This window comes from Populus euphratica, unplaced genomic scaffold (assembly GCF_000495115.2).
Source record: "Populus euphratica unplaced genomic scaffold, PopEup_1.0 scaffold34.1, whole genome shotgun sequence".
Taxonomy (NCBI): domain Eukaryota; kingdom Viridiplantae; phylum Streptophyta; class Magnoliopsida; order Malpighiales; family Salicaceae; genus Populus; species Populus euphratica.
Genome location: NW_011499883.1, coordinates 402,840 through 426,115, shown reverse-complemented (window position 1 = coordinate 426,115; position 23,276 = coordinate 402,840). Strand labels below are relative to the sequence as shown.

Here is a 23,276-nt window from a genome sequence, read left to right as displayed (position 1 = left end):
GTTAAATGAGAATAAAATTGAAAAAAAATATAATTTCACAAATTATCTCAAATAAAATAAATAACAATCAAAATAATAGAGATCAAATCTTAAAAATAAAAAAATAAAGAAATTAAAATAAGAATAATTAATATTTCATAAATTATTTCAAATAAAATAAGTAACAATCAAAAGAATAAAGACCAAATTTGATAGATAAACAATTTCAATAAAAAAATAATAGGAAAAAATAAAATAATAATTATAAAAATAAGGACCAAAATTAATATAAAAATTAAATTTTAAGAGATGAAATTAAAAAATAAATATTTAAAACAAAATATATATAGTAATCAAAAGTTTGAGAATCAAATTTGATATAATCATCAAATAATATGATATTTTAAAATTTTTTATAACTTTCAAAAAATATTTTTCGCCCAAATTTTTAAGAAAAATACTTTCTTGAAACCAAATTAAATTTTTTTTTTGTTGAAAAGTATTTTTTATTGATTAATTGTTTTAATAATAAACAAACACAAGAAAGTTTGAAAAGTAGTTTTTTAGAAAATTTTTTTTTAAAAAAATATAACCTTAATTAGCTAATAATTAAGTGTGTTTGTTTTTGTAGTTTAATTTATTTTTTAAAATATTTTTATTTAAGAATATATTTTATTAATTTTTTTAGATATTTTATTTTTATTTAAAAATATATTTTGTTAATGTTTTTAGATATTTTAATTTCATCGTATTAAAAAAGAAATCATCTCATTCTTATTTTTAATGAAAAAACCCTTTTGCAAAACTGCCAGGTACGCATTGCTAATAAAACACTGTAGCTGTCAATGTAAATATCCTGACAACGCTCAATAAATCCAAGAAACAGACAGCTACATGGCTGCACCTCACAGCTACAGCGGAGGCACGCACACCACACGTCATCCTCATACAGCGCTAAAGACAGCCCCTCTTCCGTTTCCGTCTCTCCATATCTTCCTCCCATTATTTATTTACATCACTCTCGAAACACCTCCTGCAAATCTCTCTCTCCCTCTCTCTGTCTCTTGCCCTCTTTTTCTCTCTTTTGCCGGCAATCATATCTCTGTACACAGAACAGCACCTCCTCATTCTCTGCACAGAACACACAATCCACACGTTACGTGGCTTTTACGTGTTCATGCTTTTTAGCTGTTTAATTTAGTATAAGTAGTTTAAGAAGGATTGGCCTTTTTTATTCCTTCCTAACCGTTTCGAAACGCGCTAGCTGATTCGAGAAATTTCAAAGAGAAAATGGAGGAGATATTGCTCTGGTTGGTGTTTCTCTAGACGATTAACCGCTACTGAATTGACTGAATTTTGAGAATTTTAGAAGAGAGATGACGGTGGAGTATAGTTGCTGCGAAACGAATTTCTTTATACACATTGTGATAATAGTGTTTCTTGTTATGTTCGCTGGACTGATGTCTGGCCTCACTTTAGGGCTCATGTCTATGAGTCTCGTTGATCTTGAAGTTCTTGCTAAATCTGGTACTCCAAAAGATCGAATATACGCAGGTAGAGATTTAAAATTTCACTTTCGGCATTCTTTTCTTTCCTAATTTATTTAGATCGTTTAAGTTCTGTTTGGATAGTGAGAAAGTGAGAGAAAATAAGTGAGAAACTTGTGATTTTGGACGGGTGGAGTTTTGTTGTATGGGACCCAGGGAAATGAGAATTAGCTAGACTTGTTAAGTGTGTTCATTAGTTATTACAATTACTAGCCTGTCTTTTAGAGATATTTGGCGTTGATTTCTTAGTGGTTGTTGGCTTTAATCTGTACGAATTAATTGGAATCGTAGTATTTTATGCTGAATGCTTATTCCATATAAGAAATTGACGCCGGGGTTATTATAAGTTTAATTGCGTGTGGTTATGTGCTGCGGACGCTGATTGCTTGTTTCATGCTGTAAACAGCGAAAATATTGCCGGTGGTTAAAAACCAGCATTTGTTGCTTTGCACGCTCCTTATTTGCAATGCTGCTGCTATGGAGGTATATGATGTAGAGAGAGAATTTATAAGCTTTGATTATTGTTTTTCGAATATGACTTGATTATGGAATGTCTTTCTTGTTTTACTTTGTCAGACACTTCCCATTTTTCTTGACAGTCTGGTTACAGCTTGGGGGGCTATTCTAATTTCAGTAACTCTGATTCTTCTATTTGGTGAGGTAAGGCATCCATGTTGGTTTGTGCATTTTTATTAGTTTAAAGCAATCAGGATGCACGGTAGAACCACGGAAGTAGAGGTTCATGAGTCTTAACTTGTTTTGGGTATGCTACTTGAAAATTAGTTTCTTTTGATGCCAGATTTTGTGATGATCCACTTCGTTTTCAGACCTAGTTCTTGCACTGTTTTAAATATTCAGACATTTGAATGTTGTTGCTAGTTTTCCTGGAAAAAGATGCTTCTTGGGAACAATGGAAATATATAGCCTGGTTCTTCTAGAGTTTCATCTAGAATTATCTTTTTAAGATGGTAGGAATGGTAAAATGGTTTATTGGTCCGCTAATTGCTCTTTCGTTTGGATGTGCAGATTATACCACAATCTGTTTGTACCCGGTATGGTTTGGCAATTGGCGCAACAGTGGCCCCATTTGTCCGTGTTCTTGTTTGGATCTGTTTTCCTGTTGCCTATCCTATAAGCAAGGTGACTCATATGTAGGTTAAAGCTTGCACATAGTTGAACCCTCTTAAATGGAAGAGTGACTATTCATTTTTGTGTGATATTTCCAGCTTCTGGACTTTCTGCTGGGACATGGTCATGTTGCTCTTTTTCGCAGAGCTGAGTTGAAAACACTTGTTAATTTTCATGGTAACGAGGTGTGTTTTGTGCCCTTCAGAATTACACATCCTTGAACAGAATATTATGCTTTATTGTCAATTTGATGATTGGCTGTCTTAATAATTATGGCCGCACAGCTTATCTGCTAGCTTCTCGTTATTGTTCTTGTTTGTAGTCTTTCATTCTGCCTCTCAAGCCATCAATTTGATGCAATTTTCTTCCTTTATTAAAATCTCTTCTATTGCTTATAACTTGTGTACAGAATCTGTTGTCTGCTACACCTTATTTTCTTTTACATCTTCCATCAGCTTTGTAACACCGTTGCTGGTGTTTATTAGGCTGGAAAAGGTGGAGAACTGACTCATGATGAGACAACGATTATTGCTGGAGCACTTGAGCTCACTGAGAAAACAGCTAGTGATGCCATGACTCCTATATCTGAAACTTTTGCTATTGACATTAATGCCAAACTTGACAGGTGTGGTGCTCAAAAAGGGTAAACTTAAAAATCACTTGCTTCTGTTGCATGACATTCATTGTGATTAGCCGCATTATATAATTTCTTTGTACAGGGAGTTGATGAGTTTGATATTGGAGAAAGGGCATAGCAGGGTGCCAGTTTATTATGAGCAATCTACAAACGTAATTGGACTAATTCTGGTAAATTGATGATAGTAACGTATCCAGCAACAATGAAAAGAGATCTTTTTTTATTTTTTATTTTTTTCTCCATATACTTGGAATGCCAGTGCACTGGTTGAATAACATGGTATCCTGATAATCTCCTTCTCTCCGCCAACATTAAGCTTTTATTGGTTATCTTCTGTACCTATTCTTTGTGCTCGTTCCCTAGCAATTCATGCATGCTTGAATTGCAGGACACTATTCCCTATTAATTTTTAAAATTGTATGATGTGAAGAAAAGGTCAAATATGACGGAGAACTGTGTCAATGGCCTCTTGACTATGAGATTTATTGGCAGTGTTAGAAAGAAAGAAAAAATTGTTTGAAAGTTTAGAAGCCAGCAATGTTCAATATTATGATGAATCATTATAATATACGGACTTTCAGATTATCTCTTAAGTAAATAAATGGTTTAGTCACATGTTTCAACTATTAAATAAATTTTAAGACAGGGGGTGGTGTGTTGTGGAGGGGGAGGGTCTACTCTGTAGAGCAGCTGCTGTAGGCAAGATGAGAAGAGTGCCTCCCTTCAAATTAGCCTTTGGAGGAACCTTGGACCATGGCCTCTGTGATATGCTTTTATCTGTTTGAATTTATCATCTGATGGGTAGACATTTCCCTTGTATTGCTTGCTTATATTAATGCTGTCTTTAGGCGTTCCTTGAGGCCTGCTCCATTATTTTTTATGTTCAAAGCTAATGTATTTCCCCAAGACTTGACATAGGAGACATCTTTTTTTTTCCCACGTGGAATCTAACTTCAATTTCTTACTATTTAGTTTGGAATTGAATATTAGATCTTAAAAAGGTCTGCTTATAATTTTGGACTGAGATTTGTGTTCTCTCTTTATGAAATCACCAAAAAAATAATGTTGGAACTTATAAGCATGTTCCCCTAACATTGACATGATGAAGAGATAGGATAAACCACAAGGGGGCCAAGTGCATTGAGAACTTGAGCATGGAAAACTGCAAACAAGCATAACTATGGGAAGTGAGGCATAATTTTTGCTAGGGTAATAAAATAAGACTATTCTTACATGCTAATTGATTTTGTTTGGCACTTGATTTGTCGATGATCTCTTGCCTTTACTTTCATATCTTTTGATCAGAGTTCACACGCCAAATCAATTGGCAGAAATTTTTGGCTGCTTTTTCTTGAACATGTATGTGTATTGTGATCTTTTAGGCCAAGAATTTGTTGACAATTCACCCAGAAGATAAAGTACCTGTAAAGAATGTCACTATACGCAGGATCCCAAGGTATCATTTAGGTCAACAATTGTATTTATGTAGATGTTATATTTTTAGTTGTTCTTGGACAGCAAAATGATGTCCATTGTTACCTACAGACCGATGGCTCTAAATAATTATGTGTTGCAGGGTTCCAGAAACTTTACCTTTATATGATATATTGAACGAGTTTCAAAAAGGTCATAGCCACATGGCAGTTGTTGTAAGGCAGTGCAAAAAGCCAGAGGAGCAGCATGTTAGCAGTGCTGGTGACGGTAAGTGTCAATTCCTATGGGATTTTCCCGCTATTTGTTGTCCCAAGCTGTGCTAAAATAAACCTAATCTGGAGAGCATCGCTCTTTATGACAAGTAAAATCATTTAGATAACTGTGGCTCTCTTGTCCCTTGCACACAACAGATCCGGTGAAAGAAGTTAAAGTTGATATCGATGGTGAAAAGCCTCCCAAAGACAAGAGTTTGAAGAGACCACTTCAAAAGTGGAAAAGCTTTCCCAACAGCGGCAACAATTCATTTAGGAGCTCAAGGAGCAAGAAGTGGGCAAAGGACTTGGACTCAGACATCTTGCATCTAAATGGGAATCCACTACCAAAGCTCCCAGAGGAAGAAGAAGCAGTAGGCATAATAACAATGGAAGATGTCATTGAAGAGCTTTTACAGGTAAGCGATATGTTTTGCCATTTATACCACATATGTATCTCCCTCCATTTTCCATTTTCTTAGAGATTACCTCATGCTGTGACCTGGTTTGCCAACCATTTAGGAGGAGATCTTCGATGAAACAGATCATCATGTTGAGGATTCTTGCACTGGCCTTGCTAAGCAGTAGAATGTACTACGGCATAGACAATGACGAAAAAGTTGTTTCTGATGGAAGATTGATTATGCAATGATCAAAAGTTGTAGTTTCATTAGTGGAACAAAAAGGATTGTTTAATGAACTTTTTTCGAATGAAATGTTGAAATGTTTTAATGTCAGGATTGAATATATCTTTTTACCGTGTTTTGTTGGCTGGGTCTCCGTATCAAATTAATTTTGAAGAGGTAGTGTGATGAAACAGTCCAGTAATTTTGAACTGAAGTAGTGAAACAATTCATGAACGATCCCTCGCAACAGCTCACCAACTGACTTTCGCGCTATACCAATACCTAAATCAGCTAGTGGTGGCCACTTAACTGGGCGGGATAGGCTATCACAAACTGCCTCATATCACATTTTTTTTTTTTTTGAGTTACGTGGGGTGTCCGAGCCAGCTTGCGTGTACCACGACTAATTCTCACGGCTCATTAAATATCTTGCAAACTCAATAGATATGTAAAGTATCACGGGGTGACAAACATGTATGTTAGGGTTCGAACCCAGGTGCAGTGAAAATAGATTAATCCTCGTATCACATCTTTATATATATATATTTGTGTGTGTGTGGGATGAATATCCAAGAGTGTTGTTTATTAGTTTCAATTTATCCTAATGAATTACATGCAAAAACAGTCACTCTCACTGTCAGTGGAACTTATTGTAAAGTAGTAGTCGATTTATATAAAGTAGTAGTTAAATTTTTAGAACAAGTATGTTTGCTCTAGTATTTTGTAATTAATATTATTAGATATATGAGTTCTTTAGAGTAGAAAAACTATGACTGATTTTTTTTTTGTTTTTTTATGGTATTAATAAGAAATAAATATTTTTTTTTACATATTATTAATAAGAAAAAAATATTTCTTTTATATAATTAATTATATGGAAAATATAATAGTTCTATTGAAAGATTTTTTATATATTTATAAATATAGAGGATAATTATATCTGACTCAAACATGAAGGATTCATATAAATAATATGAAGATATAACCTTACAAGATTGTACCATGGAACTATAAATTCAACTAAATACGAGTAGTTAAACCTGAAAAAATAGATTTGAAGCATTTAGGTAATGTTAGTTACATATTGAATACCTTCAAGCCACGTCACTATTGTCTCACGTGCTCTCTTGCGATTCTTGTCTCTCCCTCAAAACTAGAAGGAACTCAACAACCCAGAACACTCTCCATCTCGGAAATTGTTACCAGACAAATTAACAAGAACTCAAGCCTTTTGACAAAAGTATTGCCTACATGCTGTGATTTACCCGGAAAAATAAAATTATACTTTCATCTTTTTTTTAAAAAATAAAAAAATAAATTAAATGAACTGGAGAGTTAAATGAATCTTTTCACGGGGTTTATTTATCTTTTTTTAGTTGTTTGAGGTAACATTGTCGTTTTATAATTTTTAGAACAATTAAATTATTATATTATCCTTAAAAGCAGGAAAACAAAAACCTTGGGTTTGGAGGCTTTTCAGGAATTTTACTTTTCTATGAACACTGTAACGACTCAATATCCGGGTTTCTTTTTGCAGTTAAGTTGAGTCACCGTCTCTTTTTATGGGTGGGTGCAAAGAGTCACGATCTTTGGCGGAACAAAACAAAAAATAAAAATAAAAATAAACCACACACACAAATTCGAATGGCAATATGTAAGCAGCGCCCACACAAATTCGAATGGCAATATGTAAGCAAGCACGCATATGAGACGATGTGAGATTTGCTCCTCTTTGCGGCCGTCTGCGTGTAAAAGATTTAAATATCCCTGGTTTGTTTGAGGAGGTAGAGTTGTTTTTAAAAAATTATTATTTTTTTATTTTTTATATTTATTTATTATTAAAAATATTTTTTAATTAAAAAAATTTAACTTATTTTTCAGAAAAGTATTTTTTTTATTTTAAACAAAAAATATTTTTCAGAAATTATAAAAAATTTAAAAATACTTTACTATTTTTTTATTATATCAAATTTATCCTTAAATTTTTAATTTGTGTTTTTTTTTTAATTTTATCATTTTAAAATTAATTTAATTTAATTTTTATATCAACTTTAATCTTTATTTTTATAATTATTATTTTTTTATATTTACTATATTTATCCTTATTCTTTTAATTATTATTTATTTTATTTAAAATAATTTATAAAATTATAATTTTTTTAATTTAATCAACTTTCACCTTTTTTTATCTCTTAAATTTAATCTTTATTATTTTAATTATTATTTATTTCATTTAAGATCATTTATAAAATTAATTTTTTTTAATTTTATTATGATTCAACTTTTAATTAGTAAGATTTATTTTTTATTATTTTAATAAACTTAAAAAAATATTAATAATTTATTTTTCACAACCTAGCCAAATACTGAAAAATACATGATATTATTAAATATAAAAAAATAACTCACTTTTTTAAAATTTATTTCCAAGAACCACTTTTCAAAAATTTGGAAAAAATACTCCTTCAGCAAATATTCTGGGTCTTAATTCTATTTGCTGTAAGATCATGTTACTTTTCTTTTTTTAAAACAGCGTGTCGCATATTATTTGAAAGGATCTATGCCTACAATTCAAACTACTCTTGAAAACCTGCCTCGAGAGAAGATGCACATGACATGAGAAACCCGACAGATGCAAGGAAAAAATATCATTACAGTTTCCTTAGTGGGAGGAAATTTAAACAATAAATATATATTTACGTATAAATACTACATTCTTGCAAAACCTGTATAATACTCGTGGTAGTTTGAATTTACCAGGACTTAATTTCTCATTCTCAAGATGTAATTGCCATGTCATGTCAGCATTCCAGGTATTCTTAGAACTATAATACGTATTGAGCACAACTAGCTTGTGAACCTTGCATGGGAACAATGGTGTACAAAAAAAGGGCACTTACTAGTGTTTACTTCGTTTCTCATCCTTTCTCTTCCTTTTCTTACCCCTCGACTTTTCTTTAGATCTGTGCTTCCTGGAATGCTCCTTATCCAAACTCTTTGAACAAACCTTCTTTGCCCTTTTAAGCCTTTCCGTGCCAAGCTCTTCTTCAGATGATGCACAATATTTCTCTGGTTTAAAAACAACACCCAGCAGCTTCGCATCCGGGCTTCTGTAAAGCTTTTCCTCGTAATCTGGACAAGGTGGAAGGTAAGGCCCTGTTTCATCCATCCTCGAACCTACTGCACCTCGACCTCGCTTAACCCTGTCATGAGCAAAAATATCCATGCCAAAACAGTAAGTTTTTTTTCCCCTGAGAATTTTGAAAAAAACCACAAATGATATTTGGGCAATAAAATGAGTCTACAGATGATGGAAAGAACATGTGTGCGTGAGAAAAAGAGTTTTTCAATGACCTCGAGTGTAAAAATTCCTCAACTTCTTCATCCCTTAAACCTTCATCTTCTCTTGAATAAGAGCTCCCTACTCTTTTGCTTGACGATGATGACACCCTAGTATTGTTCTCATTTACAGAATGCCTTCTGCCTGTACGTCTAGGGATATCACCAACATCCCCATAGTTCTTGCTGCAGTTATCATCATATCCTGATCCTTCTCTCAGCCTATCATCCATCTTGAGCTCCTTTTGCCGGACTCGCCACATCTCATTGACCTCAAAAGCTCGATTTGCTGAAAAGTGTCAACCAATAAAAAATCAGACATGAAAGATATACAGACATCAGTGGGCATTAAACAAGCCAATTCCAAGTCCTCTAAACAAAAACAATGATGAAATCATGAGAGAAGGAGAAAAACATACATGAATGACACATTTTAAGATAGAAAAAGGAAAAGAAATGAAACAAAATTGTTCTCATTTCATGTCCCCATAAAAAAATTGGAGCATCATTGCATTGTACACATTTTTCAAGCAGTCCTTAATTGGTGCATGGATCTTTTTCTATGCAAGTCAATTTTAACATGTCAAAATATGCTAGAAATATATTGTAGAATACATACGCATGTATCCAAACAATCACGATCCCATAATCTCATGATCCAGTGGGGTTCCGCTTATTATCAGAAGACAACCTGTTAGATAATCAAGCACAACATTATTCTTTAGAATGAGGCATAACTTTATGCTTTTTCCATAATCCATTTTTGATTCATCCATAGCTGGACTGCAATTACAAAATGTCGGCCAACTCACAAAAATCTTTTCAAGGAACCTGGATAAAAACTTTAAGGCTGCACAATCATGCATGAGTACACAAAAATTTTTTCAAGGAACCTGGATAACATCTTTAAGGCTGCACAATCATGCATGAGTAAAGCACGGAGCCACTTGTCAGGTGAACTCACATTCTTGTCTGATAGCACTAGAACATTAAAAGGAAAGGTGACAATCTGAAAACTAAAAGCAATGAAACACTGACTTTGCTGCACTCCAATGACAGTTGCAGTGAGGAAGCGAGAATTTGGCCGTGCTCTTACTTTAGGCTGTTCAAGGTAAACATGCACGCCTTCCCTTTCAGCTCGTTGCCTCAATTCTGCTGCTTCTTTCATAAGAATAGCAGCTATTCTGTTCTCTGTCTCCAGATCCATTAAAACCTGCTAAAAAAAGCCCCAAAGCACTAGTGTTGTGAGTAACACAAAGAAGAGCATAAAAATTGGCTTGGCAGCATAAATATACTCAACTAATTAGACATCTAATTTACAAGCAGTAAACTAGCTTGAGACTATATTTTTCAATAGTTCACTAGTGCCACCATTCATATGCAACAACCAAAAATGGTTTTCCTCCCAATAATCTGAATATTCTCCAAAGCTCAATACTTTTGGCATTCCAGATTTTGATTAAACATTTCTCAATGAGAAAGAAAAAAATCTAACCTGTTTTGAGAAATAAGAACGTACAGTTTCAAATTTAGTTCACATTGATTATTTGTCGAGTCTTCCAATTTAAATATGGTATGAAATAGTTTGTCCCTGCTTCTCTAGAATTTTTCCTAACAACAAACATACCTGTTTTCTTAGATGGTTTTGTTCTTATCATGTTGCTTCTTTTAAATCCAAGTTTATATGTTTCTCACAATCCAATACCTGTTTCGATTGGTTGACCAATAAAGATTGATCATTGATCATGTGTTGGATTGGTATAGAGGACAAACTCTCAACTTTGTGCCCGTGAAAAAAAAGTTATTGGGTAATTCCTCATTGGAAAAACCGTGGATCACACAAACAATAGCTCCTCTGCTCAGCAAATCACACTGCAAAAGGCTAGTTAATTAAACCCAGCACGATTTTCCATTCAAAATAATTTAAATTTTGAGTACCATTGGACCCAGTCTAGTTTTGTTTCAACCAATTAAATTAGCAAGAAATTCAAGCTTTTTATATCCAAAATATTGTTTTTGATGAGAGATAAACAAGTAAAAAAGGTGGAGCTCATTGAATTTTGAGTAAACAAAAAATGGAGGTAAGCAGGGCATTAAGAACCTAACCCAATTAATCCAATTATTAATTAAACCTAGATATTATTGTCTAATACAATAAAAATAATCAAAACTTCGATTTTCTTTTGTATTCCTCAATTTTCTCAGTAACCAAACAACAAAAGCCGAAAAATATATTTTGGAAGCCATTAACAAGACAAAAACATACCAAAACGATTGAAGGAAAAGGCAGATGTGAGGGAAAAAGGAGATCCCAATCTCAATCGAAGCAAAAAAGAATGTAGCTTTTGCTCTCCCTCCTTTCACGCTTTCGGATTGCAAAGAACACCCCTAACCCTGGTTTTTACTATTATCCTCTTTTCAAAAATGCCCGTTAATCGAGCCCGAGTAAGTAGGGATATGGGCCGGTGTGAAACATAGCCCATTTCTTCATTGGGCACCGGGACACCGAGTTTTACGTAACCGTTGATCCCGAAAACGCTCATTAACTCAACGTTGACCATGAATCTCAGGGTTTTGAATTGAACGGAAGCAACCGTTATTAGCTAACGAATGGAAAACACGAATCAGGTCAGTCGATGCTACGTGATTCTTGTTGGCTCTTCTTATTATTTAGAAAAGGAAGCTGGAACCCTTAACTTCCTTTAAAAGCACCGTAGTACACGACACTATAACTTCATTGCCCTCTCTCTGTCTCAGTGAGTGAAGTGCACACAAAATCGGAGAACTGTGGTGAAAAAGCGAAGAATGTCGCCGACGCAATTTTTATCGACTTCAATTTCTTCTTCTTTTTCTTCCCTTCCTCGGCTTTTTTAGCCGCCCCTACTACCTTCAAAGCTAGGTACTTGAAATCATTATTATCGATAATCTTGATTCCATAATTGCCTTTTGCGTTTCGGTTTCTTAATCTATTTCATTTCGAGTTCACCCTCTTTCAGTGCAGAAACCAGAATGTTGAAAGGAAATAAGATTTCATAAGTTTATCTTTATCTATGTTTATGTAATACGTCGAAAGTGTTTAAGTTAAACGAGGTAGCTAAAGGATTACCAGAAATAATGCGTCATTTTATTTCTATTAAAAGCTAGTTAAAAAGATAAATTATTTCTTATTAAAAGCTAGTTAAAAAGATCAGTTATTTCCTATTAAAAGCTAGTTAAGAATGTCAGTTATTTCTTATTAAAAGCTAGTTAAGAAGGTTAGTTACAATTTATTACAAGTTTGTAAAAAACCTATAAAAGGCTAGAGTATTGAAAGTAAAGGGTATCATTTGAATCCTAATTATAGCGGGTGTATCTGTGGAGGTTTCCTGGCTTCTCAAATTACCAGAATTCATTTATAATTCTTTGGGTATAACAAGTTGGTATCAGAGCAGATGTTCTTGTGATATAGCTGGGGAACAATACTATCCCAATTATCTAAAACAATAAACAATTTACAAGGGGTAAAGAGCAATCTAGGCATGAAATACTAATAGAATGTGTGCTATAACAACTCAATAATTTGACATCAAGCTATAATAACTTATAACTTGATGCAAATTGCAACTAAAACCAATTCAGGGCGAAGGACTTTTAAGAGTGTCAAAGTAAATGCTAATATTTTGTTTAATGGACATGGAGGAATTCAAGTTCGATCTCTTCGATTGGATTTTCCTTGTTTTGATGGGGGAGATCATAGTGAATTGATCTTAAAGGCGCAACAATTATTTAATTATTTTGAGACACTGGAGAACCACAAGTTAGAATTTGCTTCTTAAGTTAGAATTTGCTTCTTTTCACATGGAAGGGAAGGTGCTGACTTGGTATTATTGGTTGCAAGAATCCAGCCCAGTGACCACATGGGGTGACTTCTTAGAGGCTCTCCGCACCAGATTCGGACCTTCAGCATATTAGGATTCAGTAGGAGCATTCACCAAATTAAGACAAATCAGGAGCGTAGAGGATTGCCAAACAGATTTTGAGATCTTGTCTAATAAAATAAGTGGGGTAAGTAAAGAGTTTTGTATAAGTACCTTTCTAAGTGATTTAAAAGATGAATTGTGAATTATTGTTACCATGTTCAAACCAAATACTCTTGTTGCTGCTGCTTTTTATTTGGCTCGGCTGAAATAAGAAGAAGTGGTCAGAAAACATTTCCCTCGTCGAAACACTCTAGGCCAAAATAACTCATATACACCCTCATTCAAGGTCACTCCTCTCATATTACCTAGACAAAATCCCATACCCAGATTACCAGCACCAAATCCAGCACTTAGACTTCCACCACCCCCCCAACAACCAAGAATGAATTCATCATTCTAAAGAAAAAACCCATATCCTATAAGATGTATAAGTCCCAATCAAATACAGGAAAGAAGGAAAACGATCTATGCTATTTTTGTGATGAAAAGTACTAACAAGGACACAAATACAGCAGACCAAAACTATACTTACTCAAGGAAATGAAATTTAAAGAGGAGGAAGAAAAGACATTTAATCAATAAGATACAAAGATTATATCTGCATTTCACCAAGCTGATCTATTAGGCATATCCTTGCATGCTACTGTAGGGGCATTTTATCCCAAAACTACGAGATTAGTTCGGAAAATTGGAACATGTTTAGTTATTGTTCTCATTGATACTGGTAGTACACATAGATTTATTAATGTGAATGTGGCAAGAGGAGCAAAATTACCAGCGGAGGAAGGGTCAATTCAGTTGAAAACAATGGTAAAATTAAAAAAATTAAAAGTTTAAAGATTAATTAAGAATAAAATAAAAAATATCCAAGACCAAGAATCATGATGAAAAACACGATGGAGTTAGGGGGTGCTTTTGAAACTAGACAAGGGTAAAATTGAATTGATTTTTAAAATCAAAATTTAATTAAGGATCTAATTGAATAATTCAGAATGGTTAAAGGCTAAAATTAAAAAAAGGAGTTTTAATCCTAATTTAAACCCAAAAAGCCAAAATGATGATATTTATTTTAAATAAAATAACATGTTTTGTATAAAATATCATCATTTTATTAATTAAAAAAAAGGAAGAAACAACATCATTTTAAAGGGTATTTTTTATTATCTTTTATCCAAAACAAGTAAACACAACCTACTTGGAAAAGGGTTTTGGGTACTATTTTTCCTCTTCATTATAATTCCAATGATTGAAAAGGCTTGCTCTCCTTAATTTTCTAATAAAGGAGGATCTTGTCAAGCTTGTTTCAATCTTATCCCTACTCTGATATGTCTGCGAAGTAGACCCACCTGACCAATTTTGACAACCTGTGATAGTGATTTTTAGCCAATAATTAGAATCCTTCCCATTTGAATCAAGAGCCAAGATTTGTAAGTAATAAAGATCATATATTCCTTTTTCATCTTCTATAAATAAGGGTGAATTTTTTACAAAATTGGGTGGAAAGCAAACCAAAAAATCAGTTTTTACACATCATTTTTTCAGTTTCCTAATCGGCCTTGGTTCCTTCTTATCTCCTCCTTAACCTATGAGCAAGTCATACCTCTAGTTACAACTCCTTCTTTACTATGACCATCTTTAATTCTCATTCAACCTTTTTTCCCTCATGATGAGAGAACTATTAAACCAGGACAACAACTTAACCTCCTCCCTCTTGATTTCCTTTTAGCTAACCCACCATGAGAACCTTCATACAAAATGCATGTGAAGAATTTAAGAGTTTTTTTTTACTACATCTAAAATGATTTTTTATCCATCAAACAAAAATGTGACTTGCAGAATATTATCAATGTTAATCTCTAATGCCTTTTGAATCTCTAACAAGAAACACATCCAACTCTCGTCATTTTCTATATCAACAACTCCAAATACAAGTGGAAATAACCTATCATTAACATTAAAAGATGTGGCTGAAAGTAAGATGCCAAGGTATTTGCTCTTAAGATGAATTCCACCAAGCCCAATAATAAGCAAGTAACCATTCAGAAACCCATGTATGGATCCATAAAAATACTTTAATAGCCTCTGAAACAAATTATTTGCATCGGTGGTGGTCACTTTTGTAATACTTACAGGGTTAGTTCTCTTTAATTGCTTGCATTATAAAGAAAGTAGACAATATCCTCTCATTCCTTAGCAGACCAGGCTTGCTTATGTGGAATAATTATCTTTGTTGTTGATGGATAATAATATATCCTTTGGTTTGTAATTGGTGTTATTTCATAGTTGTTCCCTATAAATCTCACAATCCAATCTATAGAAGCTAATTTGTTCATTTCTACCTTCAAGACAGTATGAATACATTCAAGACTTTTTACTATAAAGGTTGTGACATTAGAAAACTTAACTGCATAAACACGCCATGGACAAGCTTCTGAAGCACACTTTTTAAAGTATGGAATCAGGTCACTTTTTTATAATATAAAGTTCAAAGTGTTGTGCAATTAACACTCCTTTAATTACATTCTGAAAAGCCTTGACATAAGAAACTCTTTACCAATAACAAAAGCATAGTCTTTCATATGACATCTAAGAGATATAAATGAAATCACATAGTTATACAATATTAATTTTTATCATTAGATTAGTTGTGTTTTATCCCTTTTAAATCTCTCATCCAATCTTCTTTTATGATTCACTTGTCACGATAATATATCTCTAATTGACACTTTGTAAAGTCCTATATATAAGATATATTGTTATCAATAAAATTATCTTTCTATGAAACTCTTTATGATATTAGAACCATTTTTTTCTAACAAGATTTTTTTTTCCCTAAAGGCTACATCTCTTGAATCAGTGTTTATTAACCATTTTGAACCAACTAGCAATAGTAAGACTACTATTGTTACCTTCAATGTTGAATTTCAATTACCTCTGAAGCTAACTTTTTCTAAGTTTTTTTTATAATGTGCCTGACTGATGTCCTTACTTATTGGCTATGATCTCTAGGGCTATATTAATAATACTATTGTATGTTCGTCATCAACACTTCCTTCTAGCACCTCTTCTGATGGCTTAGCTTTTATGAATGCTCATAATCTAGCCTTTAGGCATTGATTTAGACAAGATAAACTGATTCTTCTTGTCATCTTTACATTTTTCTTTGAATCAGTTATGCCTCTCATTGCTGCTTCATCTACTACTTATAAAGCACAATCCAAATTGCAATGATTGTAAGCCAATCTTCATGTACTCATGTTATACAACTTAAGAAGTGTTTAACTCTTATTCAAAGAGAGTCTCGTTTGGTCTCAAAATATCTTCATGCCATCAAGGTTATTGTTGATAAACTTGCAGTGATTAATTGTTCCATCTTAGCATATAACATAACTTTTTATGTTCTTAGTAATTTTGGCTTTGACTTTCGTTATATTGCAGCACTTATTTGAAACCGTAAGTTTTCTATTACCTTTAAAGAGCTTCACGATATGCTAATTTCTCATGAAAGTTATCTAAAACATATTAAAACTTCAAGCTCCATCATTATTGCTACTGCAAACAGTACTCAATGTTGTCCTATAAATTCTAAATTCAATCGCAACCAACACTTTAACAATGGTTCCTCTAGACAACATCGCACCAATTATAATCGTAATAGTCACAAAGAATGATCTAGTAAGCCCTAAATTATTTACCAATTATGTGACAAAGTGGGACATTCAGCCAATACTTATTATGTGGTTTCTATTGACAAGTCTATGAATTGTGCAACTACTAATAAGTCTAATAATAAGAAATGACTTATGACTCGGCTGCTTCTCGCAACATTACCTCTAATCTTGTCAATTTATCTATTCACTCAGAGTATGATGGCATTGATGAAGTTGTTATTGGAGATGACTCAAGTTTGCAAGTCACACATTTTGGTTTTATGACTTTTTCCTTTTCCTCAAAACCTTTTAAACGAACTAATATTCTTTATGTTCATAATATTCACCAGAATTTGATTTATGTCCAATAACTTCACCCATTTTATTTTCTTGTAATGGATCAGAGTACGGGGATGACTCTTCTTCATAATAAATGTCATAATGGTGTTTATCCAATGCCGATGACTTTCTCTTCTATCAAGTCCTTTGCTTTAGCACTTGTTGGTAAACGAACAACGTCTGACATTTTCCATAGGCAATTTGAGCATCCATCAAATAAAATTGTTGATTTAATTATTCATCGCTTTCTCTTTCAAATGTAATGTCTCCTCCTTCCTTACAATCATTTTATTCTGCTTGTCAATGCAATAAGAGTCTTAAATTGCCTTTTTCTTCTATTTTTTTTTTATTAGTACTCATCCCCTTGAATATATATCTATATAGATCTTTAGGGCCCACGTCTCCAACTTCAATTGATGGATTTTATTTTTATGTGTTATTTGTTGATCACTTTACCAAGTATTGTTGGTTACTTCCAAGTCACAGCAAAAAGTAATGTTCACTCCATCGTGTGTCAGTTAAAAGGATTACTTGAAAAACAATTTTGTTTTCAAATTAAGCATTTATATACACCTCTATAAAATTATATTAATAAATGTTGTCATTATCATATTATTGAAACTAGACTAACTCTATTAAATCAAGCAAGGCTTTCTTCATCTTATTGGTCCTATATTTTGCAAATAGTGATTTATTTGATAAATCATATGTCAACTTTTGTTTTATAAAATTAGAGTCCTTTCCATGTATATTTGGTCGCTTACTAGATTATAAATAAAAAATATATTTTTTTTATTGTTATTATTATTTACGGCTAAAACCTTATACCACCAGTAAACTATATTCTAAATCCATGCCTTGTTTTTCGGTTACTCAAACTCACAAAATGTTTATAAGTGTATGGATCTTAATTCATCTCTTATTTACTTCTCTTGACATGTCATTTTTTTTATATATAATTTTTTTTTTCAACCTCTGTCCATGTTACCATGCCTTCTCTGTCAATTTCATGTGCTAATACATAAAATCTTAGAGGATCTGAAGGGGCGAAATGCTATGTCAGAGGAGTTTTATTGAGGCTGATGATGATTTAATTCAGCAATTCTATAAGAACGCACTATGACGGTCGTCACTAAGAATATGCACGCATTGCTTCGAGTGAATGGGACGAACAAGATCCCTTGAATGTTTATATAGTAGCTACAAATCAAGCCCAAAATGTTACAGATTACAAACAATGGGCTAAGAAATAAATATGTAGACAACAACAAAGAATTACTCGAGCAGTTCACGCGGAGTACATAATTCAATGAATCGATTGAATAACAAGAAGATATAGTACACCAACAGGAGTATTTTTGTAGAAATAATTTAAGCCACTCTTCGTGTGCAGCTCTTTGGCGTGTGGATGGCATGAAAATTCGGTTCCTTTGGAATAGTTGTTGACCTCTTCCCCTGTAGTGATTGCCTGGAGACAGTAGAAGCAGAAGCTTTGATTTCCGGGGAAGCACTGCTTTTTCTAGGCTTTTCAGCTTCTTTGGGTCTCAAGAATGTTGGCGAGTCTTCCTTTATCACACCTAGTTGACCAGGTATCATAATCGAGAGTGTTTCGTTTGTAATCGATGAGGTCCTGCAAGAGCATAGTGGCTTCATTAGTAGAGGGATTCCGAAATAACTCTATAATTAAAATAAGTTTTTAAAAGTAGAAACTCACTCTAGAGGCCTTGCGACTTTTCTCACAAATGATGATCTGGTCTTCTTCAAGACGTTCCCCAGATTTTGAGCTGCTGTCTTATCCTCGCTATATTTTTTCAGTGGGGCCACAAGCTTCTGTTGTGACGAAACTGTGTGTCTCTGTGGAGCTGAAGATAATTTTCGTCTTACTCTTTCTTTGTTCTTCAAGCTGGAAGTCTGGTTTTGCTACAAAAAGTATCATAATAGGAGGCTTGAGCCAGTGTCTATATAAACAAACATGGAAACCAAACCTTAATGTTTTTAACTGTTATTTTTACGCTTCAAAAGTAGATAGTCTTACATGTTGTTCCTTCTGTGTTGTGTTTCTTTCCACTTCACATGCTTCCTGAGTGTCATTGGCTGATTCGGTTTGTTCAAGGCTCTTGTCATTTCTCTGCAATTAGAATAATAATATCAGTCTAGTTGAACCATTGCTGACGGCTAAAAGAGCATTTAACTGAAAACTCACTGGCAATGCATTCTGATGTTTTTTCTGTAAATTCCCTCCTGGGAACCTCGTAACTGGCAGGATTTCTTTCAGAGGAGCAGGGTGGAGCTTCTTCTCTGAGATGGTCAGGATTTCTTTTAGAGGAGCAGGGTGGAGCTTCTTCTCTGAGGTTGCTTCCTTAAGAATCCCTCTTTCCTATATATAAATTAAGTATTCTCAGATTCTATTAAAAGATTACTATTTCTAAGACGTAGATAGGATAATGAAGTACATACATCAGTTCTCAGCCGAAAAGGCTTGGGATTTGTAGGCTTAGGTTTTCTATGTTTTAGTTCTTGAGCACCAGTGGCATGAGTAACGAAGCTCTCTTTGGATGGCTTCCTCTTTGCTTTGGCTATCTGCATCATTTCCGTATTCACAAAAAAATCACAAACAGAAAGGAAAATGAAAGAAAGAAAGTGATAAAAATATCCAGAAAGAGGAATGCAAGTTCCTGAAAGAGGAGTAAGTGACCTTTTGAGTGCTCTTCACACTCCCATGCTTGCCAAGGATTTGTCTTTTCAAGCGGCCAGTATTGAGATCCATTTCTCTGAAAATTCAAAACTCATTGATAAGTGATGGCCAAAAGTATCTAACAACATCCTATAAAAGACCGATGAAATTATTGAAATGAGTTTACTCACCTGTTATCATCAGAGGCAGAAGCATTTTCCTTATCGTCGCTCCCAATGGCTGCTCTGTCATTTTCCTTTTCATCTGAGATGAAAATATGTTTACTATCATTACTCTCCATGGGACCATCAATGCCCTTATCCATACTTGAGTTCCTTTTGTCTTCTTTTCCATGTCTTTCATTGGTACCATTGCCATCTTCTCTTGAAGCTACAAGTTTGGGAACATCATTTTCTCCCAAGCCCCTCTCGTGGATCTGAGAATAAAGTCTTTGATTTGGCTCATTGCATCCCGGGGTATTTTCCTTGGCATCTGACAAAGCTTCAACTTTGTTCTCAACCATCGATGCTTCTATTGTTACAGTTATTAAGGGTCCTTCAAGGGCATCATTTCCTTCATCACATTTAGCATTATAGCAGGCGCCAGGAAAACCATTTCTTGATTTCTCCTCAATCTCCATGTCAATGAAATCATTTTCAGCCCCTTCTCGAGGCATGGGACCATGACACTGCTTTGAGTTCTTTCCCTTGTTCTTTTTCATCACACATTTGAAAGATTTGGATTCCTTTCCCTTGCAATTTTGAGAAAGTAGTCCATCATAAACTCTGCTTTTAACCTCTCGTCCTCGTGGTTGTTTCCTTGGAGCATTCGAAGGCAATTGTCTATTACACACCAAAGCATGCTTCTTTCCATCAGCGATCTCAAGATTCTTTATACCTGCGCATATTTTCTTGACAGTTGTATCCAATTCAATTGAAGTCTTTGTCCTCGTTGACTTCTTCGGTGAATGAAATAATGCCTTTGCTACCAATCTACTATTTGGCACTGCAACGGCTGTTGCTTTCGGATTCCTAACACTACAAAATGCATCAGGATTTGACAGTCGCTTTTTGTTCCTTGGAGTTGTCAGAGCCTTGGATACAACAGATTGATTTGTCCTCACATTTGGGGTTGCATTTTGTTTAGCAAGGGACTTGACTCTCACTTTGGGATCAACCATTCTTTTAGATATCGAGGAAATGAGGGCCAATCTTGATACCCGAGGTTTTGAAGATTTTGCTGGAACTGTCTGGGGACATTTAATATTGGCACTGTCACATACAATTAGTAAATCATGTTAGTACAAATCCAGTTAGAGCAATAAGAGAAGACATTAAATATACCTTGAATCCTTTCTGTACAGTGCTCTCCGAAGCCGTATGTTGGGACTCCTTGCAGCCATAACCTGCATGACTCAATAACTTACTGCCTAAGTCTAAATTGATCTACTGTAGAATCCATCATACTGCAGAAAAGAAAGTGATAACTAACCCGTAAAACAAATTTTTTGTAGATTGCTTCAGAATCCATTTCTTCTTCATGCTTTTGATCACATCCTACAGCAAAGGCACATAGGATGCAGATAGAGAAATTCAAAATCTAGCATTTGAAGTCGCTCACAAAAAACAAAATGAAAAAATATAACCCGCTGATATAATCAAATACGCAAAATGCAGCTCATTTAGAATAATTCTGGAGAAGAATTGCAGTGGATTTCAATTAAATTTTTATTGAATTCACTTGTATGCAAGTATGTACGGAGTTAGAAACGAACTGGTATGATTTTGCAGATATTTACAATGAACCCTTTTTTTTTCTTTTCTTTCCTTTTCTTGATCAAAACATACGAACAACAAGCCCCATTCATGCTAATCAAGTCCTCAAAATTGAGAATTTGTTCATTGCATGATAGCCCTGCCAAGTAGTGGATCAATCAACACGAATCCATCATAACATGATGCTTGGAAACGCAAAAACTACATAGAATTCACTCCAGTTCTATCACCTTTCGCCATTTCCTTATTTGGTATATCTATTTAGCTTTTTAATTGAGTTCAAAAGGTTAAGAAATAAAATTTCATATGGAACGGATTTATGTTGATTTATTCATTGCATGGTGGATCTCACTACGCAAAGGTCTCATCCTCAACTTGGAAACTATTTTATCCACGTGTTTCAATAATAATAGAAAAAAATTGCCATATTGGAAATATTTATACCAGATAAGATTCTAACGTTCAAGACTACTTGGAGACATTGAATTGATAGTAAGGGAAATGCAATCTACAATCGCAAGTGACGCGCCCTCCCGCATCCAATCCAAAGATGCAGGTTGCATACGTCCACTGAATGCGCTGGGCTTCACATTACTTGCAAGTGAATGTAGCATTTCTCTTAACAACAATTAAACTAGGTTTAGTTTAAGGGTAAAAATCTGGTTATTACAAAAAAAAAAAAAGTTCTGTGGCAAGTTCACTTGATCTTTAATTAAAAAATTATCTGAAAGGACAAATCCAATTACGAGATAGTAAAAGACAAACAATGAACAGCATGAATTGGGCCCAATTCTATTCTACCAAACATGACGTTGCATACTTAATTCAAATAATGTTATCCAGGATAATTCCAACTCCAGCTCCACTTTATGACTCTAAGCAATCTGAAAAGAAGTCAGATTTCTACAAGTAGAGAAATCTCTTTCTTTTTAATATGTTCAAAACAAGATACACCAAGCAAGCAAAAGAAGTGGCATGGCATGCCATAGAGTGATTCATAGTTTGGACTGAGTTCCACACAATTCTTAACAAATCTGGTAATCAACAGACATTAATTAAACTTAAAAAAAATTAAATGCAGCCATAATCCTATTTTAACAGACGGTATTGAATTAATTGTGCTCTTGCTCTCTTAATTAACGTCATGAAGGAGACCGTAATCTCCTCCATCCTTAAGAGCCCTGTCTTAAACGACAAGTCAAGTCATCGACCGTTCATGATAGAGCTTCAGGTTTGAAGTAATTAGAGAAAAGAAGAAAACAAAGTTGAATTTACAAGATTTACCAACACGCAAGCAGAACCAATATCGGTCATCACCCGGGTGGTAGTGATCGGGAGCGTTAAGGTCCACGAACTTCGGCGCCTCGATGTTCTCGTAGAAGTCTTCTTCGCCGTTGGTTTTCAAACACTGAGATTCTTCTTCCATTTTCTCAGGGAGAGAGAGGACAGCAGAGAGAGATATAGAGAGAGGGAGCGGAGCGTTATTTTTTTTTGCGTTTGTGTGTGTAAGGGAGAGTGGAGCTGTGTGGAGAAGAATCTGTTGGATCGGTAATGGTGAGAGGATCGAGACGACTTTAAAAATAAAAATAAAAATAAAAAAACGAACGCTTTCCTTCCTCTCTTGCTGTAAGTAGCCGTTGGGAAAGGTACAAATTCTGACAGACACGATTGCCATAATAACCGATTCTCGTGTCTATTTTCGTCCAATCAAACAAGTTCAGACGACTGCAACCCGGCCCAGACAAGACCAGAAACACAGCCTTCCAGGGGCCCACAGTTCCATCTATCCAGTCCAGCCCATCTTTCTCTTTTGATTTTTTATTCTCTTAAGCACCATAAAGATATTAAATTAAAAAAATCATATATGGACTGGCTACGGGCGGGAAAAATGCATGGCTGTCTTGCCTACGGGTTAGATATATTACAGGTAATGTATAT

At 34.2% G+C, this 23,276-nt stretch overlaps 3 protein-coding genes across 9 annotated transcripts; 1 reads left to right on the top strand and 2 right to left on the bottom strand.

The window, feature by feature from the left end:
* The first annotated feature begins 985 nt into the window (after positions 1 to 985).
* On the top strand, positions 986 to 5,748 carry LOC105129762 (DUF21 domain-containing protein At2g14520-like). Of its 2 annotated transcripts, XM_011031967.1 has the most exons (11): positions 991 to 1,533; positions 1,933 to 2,009; positions 2,103 to 2,186; positions 2,553 to 2,666; positions 2,753 to 2,839; positions 3,140 to 3,279; positions 3,374 to 3,461; positions 4,674 to 4,747; positions 4,868 to 4,992; positions 5,136 to 5,395; positions 5,499 to 5,748. In XM_011031967.1, exons 1-11 carry the CDS (start codon positions 1,356 to 1,358, stop codon positions 5,562 to 5,564), a joined length of 1,293 nt encoding a protein of 430 aa, XP_011030269.1. In that variant the 5' UTR covers positions 991 to 1,355; the 3' UTR covers positions 5,565 to 5,748. The 2 variants fall into 2 exon arrangements, with proteins under 2 accessions (XP_011030270.1, XP_011030269.1); XM_011031968.1 differs by lacking the exons at positions 3,140 to 3,279; positions 3,374 to 3,461 and having other exon boundaries at positions 986 to 1,533.
* Positions 5,749 to 8,278: 2,530 nt separating this feature from the next.
* On the bottom strand, positions 8,279 to 11,973 carry LOC105129763 (uncharacterized). Of its 4 annotated transcripts, none has more exons than XM_011031970.1 (5): positions 11,208 to 11,973; positions 10,647 to 10,813; positions 9,980 to 10,157; positions 8,957 to 9,230; positions 8,279 to 8,805 (listed from the first exon to the last, which is right to left on the bottom strand). In XM_011031970.1, the coding sequence occupies exons 2-5, from the start codon at positions 10,686 to 10,688 to the stop codon at positions 8,502 to 8,504; spliced, it is 798 nt and encodes a 265-aa protein (XP_011030272.1). In that variant the 5' UTR covers positions 10,689 to 10,813; positions 11,208 to 11,973; the 3' UTR covers positions 8,279 to 8,501. The 4 variants fall into 4 exon arrangements, with proteins under 4 accessions (XP_011030272.1, XP_011030273.1, XP_011030275.1 ...); XM_011031971.1 differs by having other exon boundaries at positions 9,980 to 10,154; XM_011031973.1 differs by lacking the exon at positions 10,647 to 10,813.
* A 6,049-nt stretch (positions 11,974 to 18,022) lies between these two features.
* LOC105129756 (uncharacterized) lies at positions 18,023 to 23,102 on the bottom strand. 3 transcript variants are annotated; one of them, XM_011031961.1, is made up of 11 exons: positions 22,623 to 23,101; positions 21,055 to 21,119; positions 20,907 to 20,968; positions 19,755 to 20,834; positions 19,585 to 19,660; positions 19,347 to 19,469; positions 19,241 to 19,266; positions 19,093 to 19,192; positions 18,925 to 19,017; positions 18,604 to 18,809; positions 18,023 to 18,519 (listed from the first exon to the last, which is right to left on the bottom strand). In XM_011031961.1, exons 1-11 carry the CDS (start codon positions 23,011 to 23,013, stop codon positions 18,261 to 18,263), a joined length of 2,481 nt encoding a protein of 826 aa, XP_011030263.1. In that variant the 5' UTR covers positions 23,014 to 23,101; the 3' UTR covers positions 18,023 to 18,260. The 3 variants fall into 3 exon arrangements, with proteins under 3 accessions (XP_011030263.1, XP_011030262.1, XP_011030261.1); XM_011031960.1 differs by having other exon boundaries at positions 18,604 to 18,800; positions 19,093 to 19,266; positions 22,623 to 23,102; XM_011031959.1 differs by having other exon boundaries at positions 19,093 to 19,266.
* Between the last annotated feature and the right edge of the window lie 174 nt (positions 23,103 to 23,276).

What these genes read in the sequence shown, in the direction of transcription:
- LOC105129762 (XM_011031967.1), top strand. Translation starts at nt 1,356, where the DNA reads ATGACGGTGGAGTATAGTTGCTGCGAAACGAATTTCTTTATACACATT. An exon ending in TGATTCTTCTATTTGGTGAG is followed by an intron (nt 2,187 to 2,552) that starts GTAAGGCATCCA and finishes TTGGATGTGCAG; the next exon opens with ATTATACCACAATCTGTTTG. An exon ending in TTGCCTATCCTATAAGCAAG is followed by an intron (nt 2,667 to 2,752) that starts GTGACTCATATG and finishes TGATATTTCCAG; the next exon opens with CTTCTGGACTTTCTGCTGGG.
- LOC105129763 (XM_011031970.1), bottom strand. Translation starts at nt 10,688, where the DNA reads ATGATCAATGATCAATCTTTATTGGTCAACCAATCGAAACAG. An exon ending in TGGTCAACCAATCGAAACAG is followed by an intron (nt 10,158 to 10,646) that starts GTATTGGATTGT and finishes GGCTTTTTTTAG; the next exon opens with CAGGTTTTAATGGATCTGGA. An exon ending in TGTCATTGGAGTGCAGCAAA is followed by an intron (nt 9,231 to 9,979) that starts GTCAGTGTTTCA and finishes GACACTTTTCAG; the next exon opens with CAAATCGAGCTTTTGAGGTC.
- LOC105129756 (XM_011031959.1), bottom strand. Translation starts at nt 23,013, where the DNA reads ATGGCAATCGTGTCTGTCAGAATTTGTACCTTTCCCAACGGCTACTTA. An exon ending in CTGTACAGAAAGGATTCAAG is followed by an intron (nt 20,835 to 20,906) that starts GTATATTTAATG and finishes TGTATGTGACAG; the next exon opens with TGCCAATATTAAATGTCCCC. An exon ending in CAACACAGAAGGAACAACAT is followed by an intron (nt 18,810 to 18,924) that starts GTAAGACTATCT and finishes TACTTTTTGTAG; the next exon opens with CAAAACCAGACTTCCAGCTT.